At 50.4% G+C, this 23,723-nt stretch overlaps 2 protein-coding genes across 2 annotated transcripts in view; one reads left to right on the top strand and one right to left on the bottom strand.

Annotated features, from left to right (window-relative positions):
- The first annotated feature begins 1,805 nt into the window (after positions 1 to 1,805).
- Positions 1,806 to 23,550, top strand: GFUS (GDP-L-fucose synthase). The gene is made up of 11 exons (XM_083517097.1): positions 1,806 to 1,887; positions 4,392 to 4,548; positions 5,461 to 5,575; positions 9,253 to 9,381; positions 10,759 to 10,832; positions 12,105 to 12,238; positions 15,290 to 15,354; positions 16,507 to 16,573; positions 19,280 to 19,359; positions 20,011 to 20,110; positions 22,408 to 23,550. The coding sequence occupies exons 2-11, from the start codon at positions 4,403 to 4,405 to the stop codon at positions 22,461 to 22,463; spliced, it is 966 nt and encodes a 321-aa protein (XP_083373223.1). The 5' UTR covers positions 1,806 to 1,887; positions 4,392 to 4,402; the 3' UTR covers positions 22,464 to 23,550.
- The window catches only part of TIGD5 (tigger transposable element derived 5), a 50,701-nt gene continuing 47,094 nt past the window's right edge, over positions 20,117 to 23,723 (bottom strand). Inside the window, exon 2 of the transcript XR_014529076.1 lies at positions 20,117 to 20,775. The gene's annotated coding sequence lies outside the window, so the exon portion shown is untranslated. The remainder of the gene's footprint in view (positions 20,776 to 23,723) is intronic.

The raw sequence follows: 23,723 nt of genomic DNA, 5'->3' as shown, positions 1-23,723 counted from the left end.
TGTAAAAACATGCTGATTCCCGGATTGAGAAGGCGATTGGGCCGGATCCAGCCCCCAGGCCTTAGTTTGCCTACCCATGGTCTAAATCCTCAGGGTTCCTTCCAACTCTTTGATTCTATGATTATAGAGTGCATTAGTGGTGAATTTATGATGCTTTAAGGTGATTTAATGCTCTTGCAAAACAAACCAATTTCCCCTTGCCTAAAACACCTTCTTCTTCTTCTTTTATAATGTATATAAAGAGAAGACAACGATGATGACAGACAAAAATTGAAAGATGAAAAACGAAAGTATAAAATGAGTAGTTGCACATGAGCTGAAATAATAATAATAATCATTTATTATTTGTACCCTGCCATATGCCTGGGTTTCCCCAGCCACTCTGGGCAGCTTCCAACAAAGATTAAAAATACATCAAAATGTCACACATTAAAAACTTCCTTGAACAGGTCTGCCTTCAGATGTTTTCTAAATGTCAGGTAGTTGTTTATCTCTTTGACATCTGCTGGGAGGGCGTTCCACAGGGCAGGCGTCACCACCGAGAAGGCCCTATGCCTGGTTCCCTGTAACTTGGCTTCTCGCAGGGAGAGAACCACCGGAAGGCCCTCGGAGCTGGACCTCAGTGTCCGGGCAGAATGATGGGGGTGGAGACGCTTCTTCAGGAATACAGGACTGAGGCCAAAGTAAAAACTATCTTTCCCCCCCAGATCATCAGGTATAGTTCCAGATTTCCCAGGCTTGTGATGAAGCTTGAGAGTGATGGTTCTGTTGTACTGCATGTTTCATAGAGGAATGCCAAATCATACACAAAGTTTCTGGTCTGGAAGTTCCAGTCGAAATCTCAAATGATGTGTGATTCTCTCCATGACAGCTGAATTGCAGAGTGAGTGGTACTAAGGACTCAGAAACAACCAGACTTTGGAGGATAAGGAAAGAGACTGGAAGAGACGCAGGGAAGCACTTCCTTGATGCAACATGGCCTAACTCACTTGCAAGCGAAACAGAACACTCAATAAATTGCTGGCATCCTCTAACCCCCCTGCAAGCCAATCGCGACAGACGTCTCAACAAACAGGTCATCTATGGTGGTTTCGAGTGACCTTGTTTAGTTGCTGCTCTAAAGGACTTTTGTTGTGGAAATGAACATAAAAAGCCCTAAACGGCCTCGGTCCAGTATATCTGAAGGAGTGTCTCCACCCCCATCGTTCAGCCCGGACACTGAGGTCCAGCTCCGAGGGCCTTCTGGCAGTTCCCTCACTGCGAGAAGCCAAGTTACAGGGAACCAGGCAGAGGGCCTTCTCAGTGGTGGCACCCACCCTGTGGAACGCTCTCCCACCAGATGTCAAAGAGAAAAACAACTCCCAGACTTTTAGAAGACATCTGAAGGCAGCCCTGTTTAGGGAAGCTTTTAATGTTTGATGTATTGCTGTATTTTAATATTTGGTTGGAAGCCGCCCGGAGTGGCTGGGGAAGCCCAGCCAGATGGGCGGGGTACAAATAATAAATTATTGTTATTGTTATTGTTATATATGAGGCCGTACACGCGTGGGTTCGATCTTGGGTGGGCAAAAGATTCCTGCATTGCACCGGATCGGATTAGACGACCCCCGTGCAACCTTCTCCGAAGGGGCGTCCACCCCTATGTCGCGGGAGTCTGTTCACGCAGCGTTTTCTCTGCAAGGCAAAGGTGTCTTTTGCAGTTCCGCTCGGGGGAGAAAAAGAGACAAGCATAGAAACGGAGACAGTCGGCTTCGGTTGGGGACTCCATTTCCCAGGGAGCCGCCGGGCCGGGGAGGGTGTGCCTAGTCCCGGCTGCCGCGTTTGCAGGAAGCGCCACCGACAAGAAAGAGAAGGAGACGCGACAGGAGGAGCGCGCGCCCTGCAAAGGTAGCCGACTTTCCCCGGGGAAAGGGGGGGGGAAGAGACCCCGAGTGGGGCCCCCGCGCGAGGGTCTCTATCTCCCCCTACCCCCCACCACGCGAGGGTCTCTATCTCCCCTCCTCCTCCTCCGCTCGTTGGGTGCTCGTGGATCCGTAAGGGCGCCCCAGGAGACCCACGGGCACGGGTGGGGGTCCTCCTTTCCTGCCTGGCTCCCACCTGCGCGCAATTACGCACGCGGATTCGTTTCCTTTAGCCGGTTTCTGATTGCGACCTCCTCCCGGGTTAGAGGCCTCGCCTCTTGCGCCCTCTCCAGCCCCACCATCCGCGCGTGCCACCTGTTTTGGACTCTAGTTCCCATCAGCCCGCAAAAAACACAGGGGCTGATGGGGGTTGTAGTGCAAAACCGATGGAGGGCGCCAGGTTGGAGACGGCGGCCCTGGCGCAGAAGTGGCAGTCCCCTTTGGCAATGAGAAGTGTTGTTGTTTAGTCGTTTAGTCGTGTCCGCCTCTTCATGACCCCCTGGACCAGAGCACGCCAGGCACTCCTGTCTTCCACTGCCTCCTGCAGTTTGGTCAAACTCATGCTGGTCGCTTCGAGAACACTGTCCCAACATCTCATCCTCTGTCGTCCCCTTCTCCTTGCGCCCTCCATCTTTCCCAACATCAGAGTCTTTTCCAGGGAGTCTTCTCTTCTCATGAGGTGGCCAAAGTCTTGGAGCCTCAGCTTCAGGATCTGTCCTTCCAGTGAGCACTCAGGGCTGATTTCCTTCAGAATGGAGAGGTTTGACTCTCAAGAGTCTCCTCCAGCACCAGAATTCAAAAGCATCAATTCTCTGGCGATCAGCCTTCTTTGTGGTCCAGCTCTCACTTCCATACATCACTACTGGGAAAACCATAGCTTGAACTATACGGACCTTTGTTGGCAAGGTGATGTCTCTGCTTTTTAAGATGCTGTCTAGGTTTGTCATTTCTTTTCTTCCAAGAAGCAGGCGTCTTTTAATTTCGTGGCTGCTGTCACCATCTGCAGTGACCATGGAGCCCAAGAAAGTAAAATCTCTCACTGCCTCCATTTCTTCCCCTTCTATTTGCCAGGAGGTGATGGGACCAGTGGCCACGATCTTCGTTTTTTTGATGTTGAGCTTCAGACCATATTTTGCGCTCTCCTCTTTCACCCTCATTAAAAGGTTCTTTAATTCCTCCTCACTTTCTGCCATCAAGGTTGTGTCATCTGCATATCTGAGGTTGTTGATATTTCTTCCGGCAATCTTAATTCCGGGAAGGGATTCATCCAGCCCAGCCTTTTGCATGATGAATTCTGCATAAGTAGAACCATAGAATTGTAGTGTTGGGAGGGGAATCCCGAGGTCATCTAGCCCAACCCGCTGCAAAGCAGGAATCTTCTAAAGCCAACTCCCCAATGGGTGCCCTGGTTTGTTTTGTTTGTTGAGGTAGGCTGGGCTGAGAGCAAATGCCTGGCCCCGGGTTCACCCAGTGAGTGAGTCTCACGGCTGAGCAGGGATTCGAACTCTGGTCTTCCAGGTCATAGGCCAATATGGTTCTCCTCGCCATTTCATGCGCACAACAGCCCTGAGAAGCAGGTTATGTAAATTATAACAATATAAATTTTTATTTATACCCCACCCTTCCTGGTTCAGAAAACCAGGCTCAGGGTGGCTAACAAGAAATTTAAAACACTTAATTGAGGCAACAAAAAACAGCTTAAAATACAGTATGAAACGTGAATAACAATAAATTCAGAATTCAAAAATCAGTTTAGGGGGGAAATCCATCCAATAAACATTAGATGATCACCAGGGCTAGCTGGCTAAATTAGCCCTATTTGGGCCAACGAGGAGACCAGGGGAGAATTAGCTGTGGGATCCCAGAGCGGGTAATCTTCATCAAAAGGGGAGGGGGAGGGAAGGAAGGGGAATAAAAGATCAGGCTAAGTTCAAATTGAAAGCCAGGCAGATTAGCTCTGTTTTACAGGCCCGACGGAAGGAGGTTAAATCCTGCAGGGCCCTGGTCTCATGGGACAGAGCATTCCACCAGGTCGGAGCCATCACTGAAAAGGCCCTGGCCCTGGTAGAGGATAGGCTGACTTCCTTAAGGCCCGGGACCTCTAAACTATGGTTATTCATGGACCTTGAGGTCCTCTGTGGGGCAGACCAGGAGAGGCGGTCCCATAAATACGAGGGCCTAGGAGATTGTGACTGCTCCAAGGTTACCCAGCGATCATCACCCAGTGAGTGGGGATTCGAACTCATAGTCCAACAATGGATGCAAAGGGCAAAGAGATGGGGACCCTATTCCAGTTTAAAGGTTCTGTTCCCAGGGGCCACAAAAAGCATGACCGGAGTGCCAAGGGCACGTCCCACTCAGGGTGAATCGGGGCCAGTGAGGAGGGTTGTGACCTGGTGAATGTTCTGGGGGCCAATTGGAGAAGCCAGGAGGGCCGCATTTCACACCCGACGCGGTTAGTAATTCGACCTCTCATTTTTCGCCATACAGAGCTTCTCGTCATGGCTCAGCCAGCGCAACCGAAGCGCATCTTGGTGACCGGCGGCTCGGGGCTGGTGGGCAAGGCCATCGCAAAGTTGGTGGCCGAGGGAGAAGCGCGGCCGGACGAGGAGTGGATCTTCGTGTCGTCCAAGGATGCCGACTTGACGTGAGCCAGTCCTCCCTCCAGGGTTTAAGAAAAACCCACACTTGCCGGGGGTGGGGGTGGGGCTGGATGACCTTTGGGGGTCCCTCGCACCTCTACAGTTCTGTGAGAAGTCTGGTTGTGTTTGTGAAGACTGGGGGCTCTCCGGAGAGCCCAGTCAAGCAGGCAAGCGCAGCGTCATTCGGTGAGTCATTTGGTGTATTGATCCGGTCAACGGACCTCAAAATAAGAGACATAAGGACAGAATACAGGAGTATCAAACGTCTCTAGAAAAGGATAGAGCACACAGAAAGGTGCAGAAAAGGTCAGGCAGGGAGTTCAGGGGGACTTGAGCACCAATCTAAGGTGAGAAGAGTCTGGATAGCTCATTTTGTTTATAATACCAAGGTTGCAGGTTCGAATCCCGTATGAGACAGCTGGATATTCCTGCATTGCATGGAGGTCTAGATCATGGGTAGGCAAACTAAAGCCTGGGGGCCGGATGTGGCCCAATCACCTCAATCCGTCCGGAATCAGTGTGTTTTTACATGAGTAGAATGTGTGCTTTTATTTAAAATGCATCTCTGGGTTATTTGTGGGGCATAGGAATTCGTTCATTTCCCCCCTCCCAAATATAGTTGGTTTGGGGCGTCTAAGCTTAGGGAAGAAAGTATTTTTAAGGAGGGATCCACAGACCAGCTGCACTGCCTCCGCACACACGATTTGTGGCAGCGTGGAGCAAGTTGTGGGCGCAGCCCTGGAAGCCTTGCTTCTAATCATCTTTTGAGTATTTTCCTAAGGCTGCCTTGAGGCGGAGGGCTTAGGAAAGGAAGACGAAAATGCACACCTGACTCCCTGCACAGTTCGAGTGGCGCAGCTTTGCCTAAGGGGAAAGATGCTTCCTTCTCCATCCTCATCCCCTCTCTTCCCTTCCAGGGATTCTGCCGCAACCGCAGCCCTTTTTGAGAAGCACCGGCCGACTCACGTCATCCACTTGGCAGCCATGGTGGGAGGCCTTTTCCGGAACATCAAGTACAACCTGGATTTCTGGGTAAGGATGCTGATCTCTCTATTCACCTGGTGCTATACCAGCTGCACTGGCTCCTGGTGGAGTACAGGATCAGGTTCAAGGTGCTGGTTTTAACCTTCAGAGCCCTATACGGCCTAGGACCCTCGTACCTACGGGACCACCTCTCCTGGTATGTCCCACGGAGGACCTTACGGTCTTCAAACAAAAACAACTCGGAGGTCCCGGGCCACAGGGAGGTTAGGCTGGCCTCAACCAGAGCCAGGGCTTTTTCGGCCGTGGCCCCGATCTGGTGGAACACTCTGTCACAAGAGACTAGGGCCCTGAGGGACTTGACATCTTTCCGCAGGGCCTGCAAGACGGAGCTGTTCTACCAGGCCTTTGGCCAAGGTACAGCCTGACCCCCTCCTTTGGTAATTCTCATAGCACTCCATCTACCCAAATTAATGGTTGCCATTAATTTGACTCTGAATTGATTTTAGAATGAACTGATTTTAGAATGTATTTCAATTAATAGATTGTGATTTTATGTAAATTGTGTTACTTTTATTGTTGTTAGTCGCTCTGAGCCCGGCTTCGGCTGGAGAGGGCGAAGGTCCTCCGTGGGACATACCAGGAGAGGCGGTCCCGTAGGTACGAGGGTCCTAGACTGTATAAAACATTAAAACGTTTTTTTGATTGCCTTGAATTTTCCTGCCATGCCAGGCGCCAGAAAGCTTGGGACCAGTGGACTTGAGAGACCACCTTCTGTACCTGGTACAGAAGTCCGAAACGGCTGGAGGGCACCAGCTTGGGGCAGTTTGCCCTAAGGAGAGGGTGTGGTTTACCCCACAGAAGTCTGAGAAAATTGCTCCCCTCCCCTTTTCCGTCCTCGCCACCTGCTTGGCACAAGCCTGTAGCCTTTATTTATTTTTTATTGCTGCGAGAGATTAATCCCTCGCTGGCTTGGAGAGGTGGCGATCCATCTGCTCCCTACAGATGTCTGCCCCGTCTCTTCCCCTCCTCCCTCTCCCGGATACAAGAAGCTTCTAGCGGTCAAGAGACGCACGTCCGCAGACTCTCGCACGCAAGGAACACATCACACCGAGCTGGTTTATTTGCTCCGAGGCGGGGCTGTGCAAGCCTGCAGCCACGTCATCCTTAATCCCAAAGGTCTGCTGCAGGAAGCAGAGAAAACTACAGATCCCAGAATGCTGTGCTCCTCCTCAGCTGCCTCCCCCAGCTTCATTCAGGGGTCTGGCTTCTTTGCTGACCTGCGGTCAGACTGGGTGTGCTGACCAAACTTAGCCTCCTTGTGTATATTTTGCTCCACAGTAAATAAAATAATAATAATAATAATAATAATAATAATAATAATAATAATAATAATAATAAAATAATCATAAATTTATTATTTATACCCTGCCCATCTGGCTGGGCTTCCCCAGCCACTCTGGGCGGCTTCCAACAGAATATTAAAATACAGTGTTACCTCGGGTTACATACGCTTCAGGTTACACATGCTTCAGGTTACAGACTCCGCTAACCCAGACATAATACCTCGGGTTAAGAACTTTGCTTCAGGATGAGAACAGAAATTGCGCAGTGGCAGCGGGAGGTGGTGCTTCAGGTTAAGAACAGTTTCAGGTTAAGAACGGACCTCTGGAATGAATTAGGTACGTAAGCAGAGGTACCACTGTACAATAGTCTGTTAAAACATTAAAAGCTTCCCTGAACAGGGCTGCCTTCAGATGTCTTCTAAAAGTCTGGTAGTTGTTGTTCTCTTTGACATCTGATGGGAGAGCGTTCCACAGGGTGGGTGCCACCACCGAGAAGGCCCTCTGCCTGGTTCCCTGTAACTTGGCTTCTCGCAGTGAGGGAACTGCCAGAAGGCCCTCGGCGCTGGACCTCAGTGTCTGGGCTGAACGATGGGGGTGGAGACGCTCCTTCAGGTCTACTGGGCCGAGATTACTTCCAGCCAATGAGCTACCATAGGCACTAGAGGGCCGTGAAAATTTGTTTCCTGGGCTTTTGAGACTCGTCTACCCAGGTACTATCTGAAACCCTTCGGTCACCACATGTGATTTCTCTCCCCCCCCCCCAGCTCTCCTACCCCACTGCTGTGTGTTTGGGAAGGCGGCACGGTGTTTGACGTGCACAATTGCACCTTTAGAAACCCATGAAATGAAAATCCTTTTTGGAAAAGGAGGGGAAATTGCTGGGATGTGCTTTGAACAGAGACGGGTGTTTGACGCGTGGTTTCAGAATTACCGCGCACAACTTAAGGACAACTGTGACCTTAAAGAAGAATGCGAACCTTTTACAATACAGTGGTGCCTCACAAGACGAAAAGAATCCGTTCTGTGATTCTCTTCGTCTAGCGGTTTTGTCGTCTTGCGAAGCAAGCCCATTGACGGATTAGCGGATTAGCGCTATTAGCGGCTTTTAGCGGCTTATCTGCTGATCGGATCAGCTGATAAGCGGCTTAGCGGCTTAGAAAAAGGGGGGGAAGGGAAAAAAACCAGCAGGAACTCGCAATACATTGTCGTCTTGCGAAGCAAGCCCATAGGAGATTCGTTTTGCGAAGCACCTCCAAAACGGAAAACTCTTTCGTCTAGCAAGTTTTCCGTCTTGCGAGGCATTCGTCTTGCGGGGCACCACTGTATATATAAAAAGACAACAAAATGAACTGGACTCCTTGGCAGGTTTTGAATAAACATACACAAATTTATTGGGTTAATATAGTGGATAGATAATAGAAGGATGTATACAATTTTACAATATGCAGAGAACAATATGAGTTGAGAAATCAGAGAGAGGAGCTGAGGGAAGTCCGGAGGGAGGGAGGGTTTGTTGGGGAGGTGGGAGGGGGAAAAGGGGGGGGAATAATGAAGATTATTTGTATTGATGATTTGTTATGTTGAAATTGTTCAGAGTGGGGAAGCCCAGCCAGATGGGCGGGGTACAAATAATAAATTATTATTATTATTGTTGTTGTTGTTGTTGTTGTTGTTGTTGTTGTTGTTAATAATTTAAAAACAAAAAACAAAATTACCATTCTCAACTGCCCCCTTTGTACTCTGGTTGGAGGGGGGGTGTCCCCTGAGTGGTTGCCATGGGCACCAGGACCCCTACCCCTCCCAGTTTTTAATCTTTTAAAACTAAGTAGGTTTGGTTATGGGGAGGGGTGCTCTCATTCTATTTACCGTATTTTTCGTCCCATAGGACACACCTAGTTTTTCGGCGGGGAACTCCTGCAAGGCTCCCCACGCTGCGGATGTCTGCCGGGCGCGGGGGGCGCTCTGCTTCAGGGCGCCCCTCGCGCTGGGCGGCAGGCTGCTATCCGCAGCCTAGACATCCCTGCCGGACCTCCCACAGGGCTGCCTAGGCTGCGGATGTGTTCCCGAAGCCTGGAGAGCAAGAGGGGTCAGTGCGCACCGACCCCTCTCGCTCTCCAAGCTTCAGCAAAAGCCTGCATTAGCCCCATAGGACGCATCCAGATTTCCCCTTCATTTTTGGAGGGGGGAAAGTGCGTCCTATAGGGCGAAAAATACGGTATTTGTTTGTTTTTCAGGGGGGAGCGGTCGCCATTGCTGACTTTTGGAGATTCTGAGCTGTTACGTAAAATGCATATCTCGCATCACCCGCAATGCGGTCCTAGATTTTTTTCTGCAGAAATCTTGGAGACCCTTAAACTCCCCTCTTTTTTTCTCTCCGCCCAGCGGAAGAACATGCACATCAATGACAACGTCCTGCACTCGGCGTACAAATCTGGTGTCCAGAAGGTGGTCTCCTGCCTCTCCACTTGCATATTCCCCGACAAGACCACCTACCCGATCGACGAGAGCATGGTAAGGGCTGCCTCCTGATCTGCATGTTCTGTGCCCTTTTATTCACTAGAGGTCATGTGGCATAGTGGTTAGAGAGTGGGGAGACCAGGCTTCAAATTCCCACCCTGCCATTCAGCTCACTGGGTGACTTGGAGGCAGTCGCCGTTTCTTGACCTCGCCTACCTCGCAGAGTTGTTGTCCTAGTTCTTGGTCTGGCCAACCTCACAGGGTTCTTGTGGAGATAAAATGGGGAGTTGAGGGGAACTGCGTATACCACCTTGAAGGAAAAGTGAGATAGATATGTAAAATGTAACAAATAATATATTTGTCTTTAAGAAGTTGGAAGGCTGCTCTTCCCAAAAAGGGAAACCCGGGTTCTGTGATCTGCAGAAATTAATTGTGGCGACAGGCTCCGCCCCTTCTGTGATCAGGGCGGGGTCTGCTGCTACATTGCCACTCCCCCAACCCCCACCCCATTCATTCTATCTAAGTAAGAATGTATAGAGAGATTTTGACTCAGCTTGCTAAATCGTAAAGGTAAAGGGACCTCTGACCATTAGGTCCATTCGTGGCCGACTCTGGGGTTGCGGCGCTCATCTCTCTTTACTGGCCGAGGGAGCCGGTGTACAGCTTCCGGGTCATGCGGCCAGCAGGACTAAGCCGCTTCTGGCGAACCAGAGCAGCACACGGAAACGCTGTTTACCTTCCCGCCGGAGCGGTAGAAATAAAAAAGATAATAATAATAATAGTAATGAAAACAAGGTACTTCTGCTTCTCTGTCTGCCAATTATATATATAAAGCAATTGTCCAGTAGCACCTTAAAGGTAAAGGGACCCCTGACCATTAGGTCCAACTCTGGGGTTGCGGCGCTCATCTCGCTTTACTGGCCGAGGGAGCCGGTGTACAGCTTCCGGGTCATGTGGCCAGCATGACTAAGCCGCTTCTGGAGAACCAGAGCAGCGCACGGAAACGCCATTTACCTTCCCGCCACAGTGGTACCTATTTATCTACTTGCACTTTGACGTGCTTTCGAACTGCTAGGTTGGCAGGAGCAGGGACTGAGCAACGGGAGCTCACCCTGTCGCGGGGATTCGAACTGCCGACCTTCTGATCAGCAAGTCCTAGGCTCTGTGGTTTAACCCATAGCGCCACCAGCATCCCTGCTAAATCATAGAATTGTAGAGTTGGAATGGTCATTTTGTGCAACTGCCTGAAATGCAGGAATTGCAGCTGACATTCCTTTGCTCGTGAACCTAGAGGTCTTTCTGTCCTTCCCCACACTTATTCTGGGGGTTCCAGCAATGGGGAGTGGGTGTTTTGTGGGTGGTGGTCCCATCTTTGACCCCGGAACATTTTGAACTCCCCGATCTGAACTGATGGTCAGCCTTCTCTTCCAGATCCACAACGGTCCCCCGCACAACTCCAACTTTGGGTATTCCTACGCAAAGAGGATGATAGATGTTCAGAACAGGTAGGCCCCGCTCAGCTCTTCCCATTGCCCTCCACTGCATCCCGCCCCAGAAAAGCTCTGCCACGCCCTCACCTGCCAAACTACCCCTTACCTCCTGATGTTATCAACTTCCAAAGAAATTCATTAGCAGCATGTTGGTATTTCTATGGGCTCTGTGGTTTTTCCTTAAAAAAACCTGATTAGTTGGATCAATATTAATCTGCTGATCATCCCCTGTAACAACAGAAAGCTCAGGTGTCGACAGACATTGAGCCTCAGCTACAGGTGAAACTTGGAAAATTAGATGATCATCACAGTTATAACAAATAAAGGCTTGACATATCTCGCTTTGCATGTCATGAGTCTATCACATATATTAGTTTCACCTTCTAAGTTGAATTACTGAAATAAATTACCGTATTTTTTGCTCTATCAGACTCACTTTTTCCCTCCTAAAAAGTAAGGGGAAATGTGTGTGCATCTTATGGAGCGAATGCAGGCTGCGCAGCTATCCCAGAAGCCAGAACAGCAAGAGGGATTGCTACTTTCACTGCGTAGTGATCCCTCTTGCTGTTCTGGCTTCTGAGATTCAGAATATATTTTTTCTTGTTTTCCTCCTCCAAAAACTAGGTGCGTCTTGTGGTCTGGTGCATCTTATAGAGCGAAAAATACGGTAACTTTTCCACGATATTCTAATTTTTCGAGTTTCACCTGTTGGTCACCTGAAAAGCAAGAGGGAGGTGATCAGTATTCGCAGGGGATCCCTGGAGTTTGAACTGTAAAACTATATATATATATATATATATATATATTTGTTTTCGTAGATATATATATATATATATACACACACACACACACACACACACACACACACACAGATTCGAATGGAATCTGTTCCGGAAGTCTGCTTGACTTCCAAAACCAAAGCGCAGCTTCCAATTGACTGCAGTTACATTAAACATTTTTTCCAACTCATTATAAATCGTTTCCCAAGATAGCCTTTCAGATTTCAGCAGCGTCCGGAGCGAGGCCAAAATCCGTCGCCTCTCGCTTCCTGTTCTGCGTTTGCAGTGAGTCAGAGGGAGTCATAGCGTCCTGCGGCGCCCCCCTCGGCTTGGCGCCAAGGGCAGGGGAGCCAGTTGCGATGCCCTAAATCTGCCTCGGTTGCTATAAGGCGGCTTCCCCCCTCGCGCAGCGCCAGGGACCGAACCTTTTCCATGCAACGGATTCCGGCCTGCTCTCCAGGAAGATCGCTAGCACCACACACCCGCCCTGCCCACTTTCTTTCCCCAGGGGGTATTTCGAACAGCACGGCTGTCGCTTCACCGCTGTCATCCCCACCAATGTCTTCGGACCCCACGACAACTACAACATCGAGGACGGGCACGTCCTGCCGGGCCTCATCCACAAAGTGTACTTGGCCAAGGGTGAGTGGGGCTGGGCGTCTGGCCTTGGGGCCCGAAATGGGAGAGGGCGGTGGTCAGGCGGCAGGAGGGGGGAAAGCTGCCTCCCTTGCAGCAGCGCTACTTGAACTCGGGTCCGCAGATGTCGTTGGACTACAACTCCCATCATCCCTAGCTAGTGGTGGTCAGGGATAATGGGAGTTGCGGTTCAACAACCGCCAGGGACCCAGTTTTGAGAAGTACCACCTTACAGCCTGCCTGGCAACTGTGTTGGGAGATGGGACTACTCAGTGGGTAGACTCTGGATCTCAAGGTTGTGGGTTCGAGCCCCATGCTGGGCATTGCAGGGGGCTGGACTAGATGGCTCTGGTAGTCCCTTCTAATTCTGCGATTCCAAGATTCACGTGGTCAAATTGACTTCTGTTTGGTCTTGACTATGCTACCACTCAGTGGATTTGTAACTGGCTGACTGACCGAACCCAAAGGGTGCTCATCAATGGTTCCTCTTCATCCTGGAGAAGAGTGACTAGTGGGGTGCCACAGGGTTCTGTCTTGGGCCCGGTCTTATTCAACATCTTTATCAACGACTTGGATGATGGACTCAAGGGCACCCTGATCAAATTTGCAGATGACACCAAACTGGGAGGGGTGGCTAACACCCCAGAGGACAGGATCACACTTCAAAACGACCTTGACAGATTAGAGAACTGGGCCAAAACAAACAAGATGAATTTTAACAGGGAGAAATGTAAAGTATTGCACTTGGGCAAAAAAAATGAGAGGCACAAATACAAGATGGGGGACACCTGGCTTGAGAGCAGTACATGTGAAAAGGATCTAGGAGTCTTGGTTGACCACAAACTTGACATGAGCCAACAGTGTGACGCGGCAGCTAAAAAAGCCAATGCAATTCTGGGCTGCATCAATAGGAGTAGAGCATCTAGATCAAGGGAAGTAATAGTGCCACTGTATTCTGCTCTGGTCAGACCTCACCTGGAGTACTGTGTCCAGTTCTGGGCACCACAGTTCAAGAAGGACACTGACAAACTGGAACGTGTCCAGAGGAGGGCAACCAAAATGGTCAAAGACCTGGAAACGATGCCTTATGAGGAACGGCTAAGGGAGCTGGGCTTGGTATGTGACCCATGAGGAGAGCATTTTCCAGAGCCTTTTCCAGGCTGAAGGCACTGTTCTTGGTTAACCTCACGGGGGCCGCAGGCCAGTGGCGGGTACGTCTGAGGCTACCTTCGGTCCAGAGCGTGGCATGGGAGGCTTACAGCCCCTGGCAGAGCCTTGGCGTAATGGTTCGAGTATTGGACTAGGACCTGGGCAAACAGGGTTCAAATCGTTTTGCACCGACACTGAGGTCCAGCTCCGAGGGCCTTCTGGCGGTTCCCTCACTGTGAGAAGCCAAGTTACAGGGAACCAGGCAGAGGGCCTTCTCGGTGGTGGCGCCTGCCCTGTAGAACGCCCTCCCACCGGATGTCAAAGAGAAAAATAACTACCAAACTTTTAGAAGACATCTGCAGGCAGCCCTGTTTAGGGAAGTGTTTAATGTTTAATAGGTTATTGTATTTTAGTGTTTTGCTGGAAGTCGCCCAGAGTGGCTGGGGAAACCCAGCCAGATGGGCGGGGTATAAATAATAAGTTATTATTATTATTATTATTATTATTATTATTAATCCACGCTCAAACACGAAGCTCACCAAGTGACCTTGGGACAGTCATAGAGACCTTCAGGCATCCTCTAGTCCGGCCTTTCTCAACCTGTGGGCCCCCAGATATTGTTGAACTACAACTCCCATCACCCCTAGCTAGCAAGGTCAGAGCTCAGGGATGATGGGAGTTGTAGTCCAACAACATCTGGGGACCCACAGGTTGAGAAACACTGCACCCCCTGCGACGCAGTCACTGTCTCCTAGTCAAACCGACCTCACAGGATTGTTGTGGAGTTGGACTGGAGAGGAGGAGATCCACTAGGCCACCTTCATATCCTTTGAAAAATTTTATTTACCGTATTTTTCGTCCCATAGGACGCACCTAGTTTTTTTGGGGGGAAATAAAGGAAAATTTTTTCCCCTTTATTTCCCCCCCAAAAGCAGGTCGGGGAAACCGAACCAGGTCGAGGAACAGCGGGATGGCGGCGCTGCGCCTCCCTGCAGTCCCCCGAGCTTGTGGGGCTGGCCGATGTCTGCCCAGCGCGAGGGGCGCTCTGCTTCAGGGCGCCCCTCGCGCTGGGCGGCAGGCTGCTATCCGCAGCGTGGGGAGCCCTGCGGGGGACTCCTGCAGGGCTCCCCACACTGCGGATGTCTGCCCGGCGCGGGGGGCGCTCTTCTTCAGGGCGCCTCTCGCGCTGGGCGGCAGGCTGCTATCCGCAGCCTAGATATCCCTGCGGGACCTCCCGCAGGGCTGCCTAGGCTGCGGATGTGTTCCCGAAGCGCCGGGCACTCTGCTTTCAGGGCACCCGGCGCTCCGGGAAGCAGGCTGCTATCCGCAGCCTAGACATCCCTGCAGGACCTCCCGCAGGGCTGCCTAGGCTGCGGGTGTGTTCCCGAAGCGCCGGGCACTCTGCTTTCAGGGCACCCGGCGCTCCGGGAAGCAGGCTGCTATCCGCAGCCTAGACATCCCTGCAGGACCTCCCGCAGGGCTGCCTAGGCTGCGGGTGTGTTCCCGAAGCCTGGAGAGCGAGAGGGGTCGGTGCGCACTGACCCCTCTCGCTCCCCAAGCTTCAGCAAAAGCCTGCATTCGCCCCATAGGACACACCCAGATTTCCCCTTCATTTTTGGAGGGGGAAAAGTGCGTCCTATAGGGCGAAAAATATGGTATCTTTCGGTGAATATTTTTATTAAGATCCTTGGAAGATGAAGTTGATATGTAAATAACAACAATTGTATTGTATTGTGGCTGAGTGTGGGGGCTGAGTTTGGGCATGAGAAAGGGGTCTGTGATCCAAGAGTCTCATTTGATCCCAACACGAGAAGCAGCTGGAATGGGAAGACTTGAGTGCTTTTTTGCAGCAAAGGGGGAAGGAGTAAGGATGCTCTCTAATTGGTTGTTTTCTCCACTCGTCTGTAGAAAACAGTACGGCTCTCACTGTCTGGGGGACAGGAAAACCCAGGAGGCAGTTCATCTACTCTCTGGTAAGCTGGCTGGTTGAGAGGGAGAATTGTCAGGGGGAAATACAGTGTGGGGAAAATGTAAGAAGATCCCAACTGCTACATCAAGCTAGAACAGATCAGCAACCTTTTCCAGCCATGGGGTAGTCCACCGTCCGTCAGACCTTGTGCGGAACCGGACTATATTTTGAAAAAAAATATGAACGGATTCCTATGCCCCACAAATAACCCAGAGATGCATTTTAAATAATGGGATACATTCTACTCATGTAAAAACACTAGGCAGGCCACACAAATAACCCAGAGATGCATTTTAAATAAAAGGACACATTCTACTCATGTAGAAACATGCTGATTCCTGGACCGTCTGTGGGCCAGATTGAGAAAGCGATTGGGCCGGATCCGGCCCTGGGCCTTAGGTTGCCTACCCCTGAGCTAGAAGGTGTGCAGGGGAGGGTGACCAAGATGACCAAGGGTCTTGAAACCGAGCCTGATGAGGAGCGGTTGAAGGAGTTAGGGATGTTTGGAGAAGCCTGAGAGGTGATAGGATAAGGTAAAGGTAAAGGGACCCCTGACCATTAGGTCCAGTCGTGGCCGACTTTGGGGTTGTGGCGCTCATCTCGCTTTATTGGCCGAGGGAGCCGGCGTACAGCTTCCGGGTCATGTGGCCAGCATGACTAAGCCGCTTCTGGCGAACCAGAGCAGCGCACGGAAATGCCGTTTACCTTCCCGCCGGAGTGGTACCTATTTATCTACTTGCACTTAATGTGCTTTCGAACTGCTAGGCGGGCAGGAGCAGGGACTGAGCAACGGGAGCTCACCCTGTTGCTGGGATTCGAACCGCTGATCGGCAAGTCCTAGGCTCTGTGGTTTAACTCACAGCGCCACCCGCATCCCTTATAGGATAGCCATCTTCAAATATCCGAAGGGCTGTCCGTTGGAAGATGGAGCAAGTCTGTTTTCTGCTGCTCCAGAGGTCCCTTTGTTTCTGAGGGTTTGGAAGGGGCAGGCAAGCATTTGAGGACTAGGGTGGACCAGCCTTAAATCTACGACACCCCCAAGCAACATTGTACGTGGGACCCTGTGAAGGTGGGGGCACCCCAAGGCTCCAGCAGAACCGCCTCTCTTGGAGCAGAAGAGAGGAGACGATGGATATCTGGTCTCTGGTCGTTGCAGGACTTGGCGCGGCTCTTCCTCTGGGTCCTGAGGGAATATGATGAAGTGGAGCCCATCATCTTGTCGGGTAAGGCCGTCCCCATGCAGAATTGAACACACAACACACACACACGTTGCCCCAAACCAACATTTACCGTATTTTTCGCTCCATAAGATGCACTTTTTGCATCCTAAAAAGTAAGGGGGAAATGTCTGTGCATCTTATGGAGCGAATGCGTGGTCCCTGGAGCCGAATTGCCCAGGGGCAAAAAGCAGATTGTGCAATTATTGTTTTTTGAAAGAGGGAAGTGGGTGTTGAAACAAAGCCGCTGATCGTTTGCCGATCGGGGAGAGAGATAAGGGACGCTAGAGATAAAGGAGGCTGCCTGGGAGGGGGGAGGTAAAGACAGCAAACTTGTAAAGGGAGGAAACAGGAAGACTAAAGCAATGAGGAGAGGAATTAGAAGAAAAGGAGGAGCAAAAAACGGCTCCAGCTAAGGAAAAGACACTAAGGCAAACAAGAGGGAAGGGGGTGTTGAAAGGAAGCAGCTGATCGGTGGGATGGGGAGAGATAAGGGACGCTAGCGGAGGCTGCCTGGGAGGGGAGAGGTAAAAGCCCATAGATCCTCAGGGTTTTTGCACTGGGTCACCCCAAATTTACCATCAGATCACATAGCATGTCCATGGCTACAGCCTGCACCAAAAAAACCATTCATCCACTGTTTTCTGGTGCTGCAATGGTGCAAAAACGTGGTTACAAAGCACGGATCCACATGGATCCTCAGAATTTTTGCATTGGGTCACCCCAAATTCACCATCAGATCACGTGTCTGTGGTCACAGCATGAACCACAAAAATCATACATCCAGTTTCATTCAGAATATTTTTTTTCTTGTTTTCCTCCTCTGAAAACTAGGGTGCGTCTTATGGTCAGGTGCATCTTATGGAGCAAAAAATACAGTAGATCGGGAAACGCTTTTACATGCTGGGTCTCAGTCTCAGGACATGGGGCTTCATTACACAACTTCTCCTCTGTTGGAGGCTTTTAAACGGAGCTTGGATGCCCATCGGTTGCTTATTCTTCAGCTGAGATTCCTGCATTGCAGGGGGTTGGGATAGATGACCCCCAGGGTCCCCATAATTCTGTGATTCTATGAGTCAACAGAATGGCATGCCCCAAACTCTCACACCCTCTTTCTCCTTGCTTTTCCTATCCAGCCAGGGCAGGAGCCTCTTTCAACTTGGGGGGCCACATCTCCCCATTGGTGGCCTTTTTGGGGCCACAGACCCATAGATCTGCATTCCCAGAGCAATTTATTCCATTTCCACGCCATTTTCTGAACTCTTGATTTCTGCCTTAAGTTTGAGCTTTCACGTGAGCCAAAAGCCCTGTAATGGTTTTAGGGGTTGCTCATGCGTAAGTTGCCGCCACTCCTGGCTAGGTTGCCTGGTTAACCCTTTCTGACTGAACAGCCTCCAGCATCGTGACTGTCTCAGTCGCTGGCAGAATCCGTCAGTGGGCGTTTCTCAAACCTTTTCCAGCATAAAAGTTATTTGAGGCCAAGTCTCCTCCTACTCTCCCTGCGCGGAAGTCTTCTGCGCAGGGAGGGTGTGGGCAGCGGAGGACCCGTACTCTCTCCACTGGTGTACGGCGAAGAGTCTTGGAGATTCCTCTCCGATTCCCCCATCTGCCCCCCTTCTCCACTGGTGTTACACTGATTTCCTTCCCCAGCAGATGGGCTGCCTCTCTCCCTACTGGGACCCTCTCCTGCATCCCTTTGGAGCCTACCCTCCGCCTCTAGCTCCGATGGCAGTTCCCTGACACTCCCCTTTCTGTGCTGTTTGTAAATGAATTTTTCTCCCCGCAAGCAGGTTAGCATAGAATTCAGTGCTAACCTTGCTCTGTATTCCGCTGTGAGTGGAGGAAATCCATCTCTCAGAATTCAGGAGGCGGCAGGCCAGTGGGCGTCAGGATGACCTACCGTATTTTTCGCTCTATAAGACGCACCCGACCATAAGACGCACCTAGTTTTTAGAGGAGGAAAACAAGAAACAAGAAAGCAACGCAAAGCCTCTGGAGCGAAGAGACAGGAGTGCTCCCGCTGCACTCAAGAGGATTTGCGTGGCTTTCCCTGAAGCAAGAAGAGCAAGAGGGATCGGTGCTTCTGGGATAGCTGCGCAGCCTCTTCAGGGCAGCGGGATGAAGGCTTTGTGAGATTTGACCCATCTGGAGCTGATACAGGCTCGTCTTACCTTGAGCCCAAGCAGAGCGTAGTCCCGCAGACGAAAGGATAAGCAGGTAATGTGCTACATGCTGAAGTTTATTTACAAGCTATGCTGAGAGCATACAACATACATCTTGCCTCTGTGAGAGCAGAGAAGCAACTCCTCTCGACACAAAGAAACCGAGAGAACAGTGAAAAACAGGAAATCCAGTCTCCCATTCCCGTGGGAACCCAAGAGTAACTTGAACTGTGGAATGTAAACATTGTCTTGTGACAAGCAGTTGCTGCACAGTGAGGGAAATAGAAACCAGCAAAGTTTCTCATTGCCCTGCGCGCGGCTAAGCCAGAAGCTAGAACAGCAAGAGGGAGCGCTGCGCAGCAATCCCTCTCGCTGTTCTAGCTTCTGGGATAGCTGCGCAGCCTGCATTCGCTCCATAAGATGCACACACATTTCCCCTTACTTTTTAGGAGGGAAAAAGTGCGTCCTACAGAGCAAAAAATACGGTATATGGCCCTGGGCAGTGGAGCTCACTTCCATAACGGTGTTGTTTTGCTTCCTGTCTGCTTAGTCGGAGAAGAGGACGAAGTCTCCATTCGGGAAGCAGCCGAGTGTGTGGTGAGAGCGATGGACTTCAAGGGAGAGCTTCTTGTATCCTTGCGCATAGTTTCCCAAGGCACTGCAACCCCTCTCAAGGACGCCGCAAGGGCTGTGTCCTTTTCTGGGTTCGCCTCCCCTCTTCTTATGCAAAGCAGTACAGACGGTCCCACTCTTCCCCTTGAAACTGTTTCCTCTGCCGGCAAAAAGCAAAGGCTTCCATTTGGTCCCTGCATGTCTTCTTCCCTTCCCCAAAAGGGCAACTGATGCCAACGAGGGCCTTTTTCCCCCATTGGGAAAAGGGTTTACAAACCAGAATCGCACCTTCTTCCCACTCCAAGCTGAACAGGGGCACAGTGCAGCCACTATTCAATTTTTTAAAAAACCACAAAACTACTACAGAATCTCCTTCTCATAACTCTTCCAGTTTGTGTGTCGTTGCACCTTTCAGAGCAAGGTTTCCAAAAACGTGGGTCTCCGGCGGCTTTTGGACTACAACTCCCATCATCCAAGTGGTCAGGGATGATGGGAATTGTAATCCCAAAGCAGCTGGAGACCCAAGTTTGGGAAACACTGTTTTTAGAGGAAGGGATGGGGAACCATTTCCGGGCCACATGGCAGTGGCAGGTGAGGCCAGAGCTGTGCCCCCCCCCCCAAATCAACAGAAAGAGAAGTTTTATTCCCTTAACTTGGACCCCTTCTTAGTTTGATACAACGAAGTCGGATGGGCAGTTCAAGAAAACAGCCAGCAACAGCAAGCTGAAGAGATACCTCCCCGATTTCCAGTTTACACCGTTTGAGCAAGGTGAGAACAGCGCAGCTCTTGCTCCTCGCAGCCAGGGTTGGGATGGGAGCGGCTGTAAACGAGCTTAATCCAGGGCGCCATTTATTCTGAAAGCAGCTGCTCTCTAGGGTTGAGATCTTGCCTAGCCTTCCAACGGATTGTGCTTGAGCAGCATAACAGAATCGCCTAACCCGGAGCCTGGGGTGACGGCAAGGTGAGATCCACCCTTGTCCTGCAACATGCTTTTTCTCTTGAGCAGCTTGAGGCCTTTGCCCAGTAGCTAGCAAAATAACTTGCTTTATATTTATTAAGAAGTTTCTACTACTTGATAAAGGGACGCGGGTGGCGCTGTGGGTTAAACCACATAGCCTAGGGCTTGCTGATCAGAAGGTCGGTGGTTCGAATCCCCGCGACGGGGTGAGCTCCCATTGCTCAGTCCCTGCTCCTGCCCACCTAGCAGTTCGAAAGCACGTCAAAGTGCAAGTAGATAAATAGGTACCGCTCCGGCGGGAAGGTAAACGGCGTTTCCGAGTGCTGCTCTGGTTCGCCAGAAGCGGCTTAATCATGCTGGCCACATGACCTGGAAGCTGTACGCCGGCTCCCTCGGCCAATAAAGTGAGATGAGCGCTGCGACCCCAGAGTCGGTCACGACTGGACCTAATGGTCAGGGGTCCCTTTACCTTTACCTTTACTACTTGATAAAGAAATAACCTATCTCTGGGGTTTACATAAAAAGGTAGAAAAGCATGCATTAAAACTAGCAATTAGACATGATAAAATTTCGCAACATGGGTAAAATCAACAGCTTCAAGAATAAATATGCCTAGTACAATTGGGTAGCCTTGACTGAACAAAGAGGCATTGAAAACGGAAGGAATTCCAGAGCATAGGTGCTGCTAGAATAAAAGATCAGTTTCTTGGCAAGTGTGGAATAAATATTTGCTATGTACAAGATTGCCAGTTCCACACATTGAAGTGGTCAGGTGGGCACCCAAGGGGGCAAATCCTTTGTGTCAGCTGCTTCATGCCACAACACATGCCCCTGTGTTGTTAATAATAATAATAATAATTATTTATCTATACCCCGCCCATCTGGCTGGGTTTCCCCAGCCACTCTGGGTGGCTTCCAACAAAACACTAAAATACAATAACCTATTAAACATTAAAAGCTTTCCTAAACAGAGCTGCCTTCAGATGTCTTCTAAAAGTCTGGTAGTTGTACATCTCTTTGACATCTGGTGGGAGGGCGTTCCACAGGGCGGGTGCCACCACTGAGAAGGCCCTCTGCCTGGTTCCCTGTAACTTGGCTTCTCGCAGTGAGGGAACCGCCAGAAGGCCCTTGGCGCTGGACCTCTAAGGGACATTTATGATTTTTTATTTATTTATGCCGCCCTCAGCAGCAGTTTACATCAGTAGCTGCGCACAGCTTACTGAAACATTAGCAAGCACATCTTGACAATAAATAATAATAATTTTTTATTTGTATCCCGCCCTACCCAGCCAAAGCCGGGCTCAGAGCGGCTAACGACAACAAAATAGTACAACATTCTAAAACCATTTCATTATAAAATTAATTCAAATCAGATTGATGGCAACCATTGGGCTAGAGTTCTGTGAAGATTGCCAAAGGAGGGAGTCAGGCTGTGCCCTGGCCAAAGGCCTGGTGGAACAGCTCCGTCTTGCAGGCCCTGCGGAAAGATGTCAAGTCCTGCAGGGCCCTAGTCTCTTGTGGCAGAGTGTTCCACCAGATCGGAGCCGCAGCCGAGAAGGCCCTGGCTCTAGTTGAGGCCAGCCTAACCTCTCTGTGGCCTGGGACCTCCAATATGTTTTTGTTTGAAGATCGTAAGTTCCTCTGTGGGACATACCAGGAGAGGTGGTCCCGTAAGCACGAGGGTCCTAGGCTGTATAGGGCTTTAAAGGTTAAAACCAGCACCTTAAACCAAGGTGCTTAAACACACAGCAGGCATGCGGCCGGGCAGTCTCTCATGACTTGGGGCCACTGTCCGGATCCGGCAGGTCGTAAACTTCAAAAACTGGGTGGGGGGGGGGGAAATGCATTTTATTTATTTAGGCAATCTGTAACTGCATCGTCATTCAGATCAGTCCCAGAGCAGAACATAACAAGAATGCCAGAAGAAAAAAACCCCCAACTAGAACAGCTGTGCAATGGGGTTACATCCATGAGTTTTCTGGAGGAACCTCAGATGTAAACTAAGGAGCTTAGACATGGTCTGTTCCTCTGGAAAAAGCAGCTCTCCAATCTCCCAAAATCTGGATGCCATTGGCCCCAGCTGATCGTTCTTCTCTTCTTCCCGCAGCCGTGAAGGAAACGTGCGACTGGTTTTGCGCCAACTACGCCATTGCCAGGAAATGACCAAAGGAATGGTACCAGGGTGGCTCAACAGTGACCAACGCTGCTCTCTGCAATTTTTGCATCAAACTCAGGTTTTTTTGTTTTGCTGGAATAAAGAATGAGAACAAAAGGGGCCGTTTTGGGTGCCAGGATAGTGTGCAAGCCACGCTTTTTCTGACTCTGGGGTGATAGTTTAGTTTAGCTCTTTAAAGGTGGCACGGCTTGCTTATTTATGAAGCAGTACTCAGCAGAATTGGTGGACGGAGGGGGCTTGTGGTGGTGGCATTCGCGTTCTTAAAGAGCAGCTTTCAGCACTCCAGACAGCTGGTGGAAATCTTGGGAGAGGAGTGGCAGGCATGTTGCACTCTTCCCCTGTTCACAATAACTGGCCCCTGTGACCTGTCCTGTTGCACCAGAGTCCTTTCTTGGAGCAGAGCGCTGCTAACTGCGCCAAGGTCACCTTGCGTTTTGGGGAAGAGACCCCGTTTCCCACAGCCAAAGCTGATGTGGCTGTAGGAACCCTTTCAGTCTCGGAAGAAGTGACCTGATCTTCTAATCCAACCCTCAAAACAAATACTTGAAGAGACCCTGTGTGCTTTTCAAAATTCCTGTCGTGCATATTGTCACGGGCTCAAAGCTCAGGGATACAGCATGCCCTTCGCTGCACCCTCTCCAGCGTCCGAAGCTCAGTGTCCCACATTGTGGGTTTGGGGTAGGGTGAGGGGCTACATCTGCCACAATTTTTTAAACCCTTGCTTGGCTCAGGAAGCCCTAGGGTGGGTCACCTCCAGTTATTTTATTTCTGAAAGACTTATGGAAAAGAGATGGGGAGGTTAGGAGCTCGTTGCAGCAAACCAGATGCCAAAGGCAGGCGCTGTTACTCCGAGGTAACAACTGCAGTGCTGGCTAGGGGGGTGTTGATGGGAGCTGTGTCCCCAAACAGCCGGAGGGCGCCAGGTTGGAGAAGGCTGGGCTACCAGAGGAGCCAGCCAGCCGGAGTCCTCCATTTGGTAGCCGTTTTAAATATTTCTTTAGCTCATCTCACTTTGACCTGTCAGAAAAAGAACACCGCTGTAATGAAACTTGACAATAAATCAGTTATTTCTTATGCCTGTGGCCTTCCTCTAACCCAAATCTGTTTTTATTCCACTCCCCTTAGTTCTGTCTTCACACAACCCTGGTGTATCTTAAATAAAATGAGTCTAACAGCAAGTTTGGCATCCTGGAAGCACTCTTGTTCTGGGAAACATAATCCACAAGTGATGTTCGCCTGAATTAGTT

Source organism: Podarcis liolepis (assembly GCF_965112155.1).
Source record: "Podarcis liolepis genome assembly, chromosome: 8".
Classification (NCBI taxonomy): domain Eukaryota; kingdom Metazoa; phylum Chordata; class Lepidosauria; order Squamata; family Lacertidae; genus Podarcis; species Podarcis liolepis.
The sequence above is the reverse complement of the archived record's forward strand: the minus strand, read 5'-3'. Positions and strand labels throughout refer to the sequence as shown.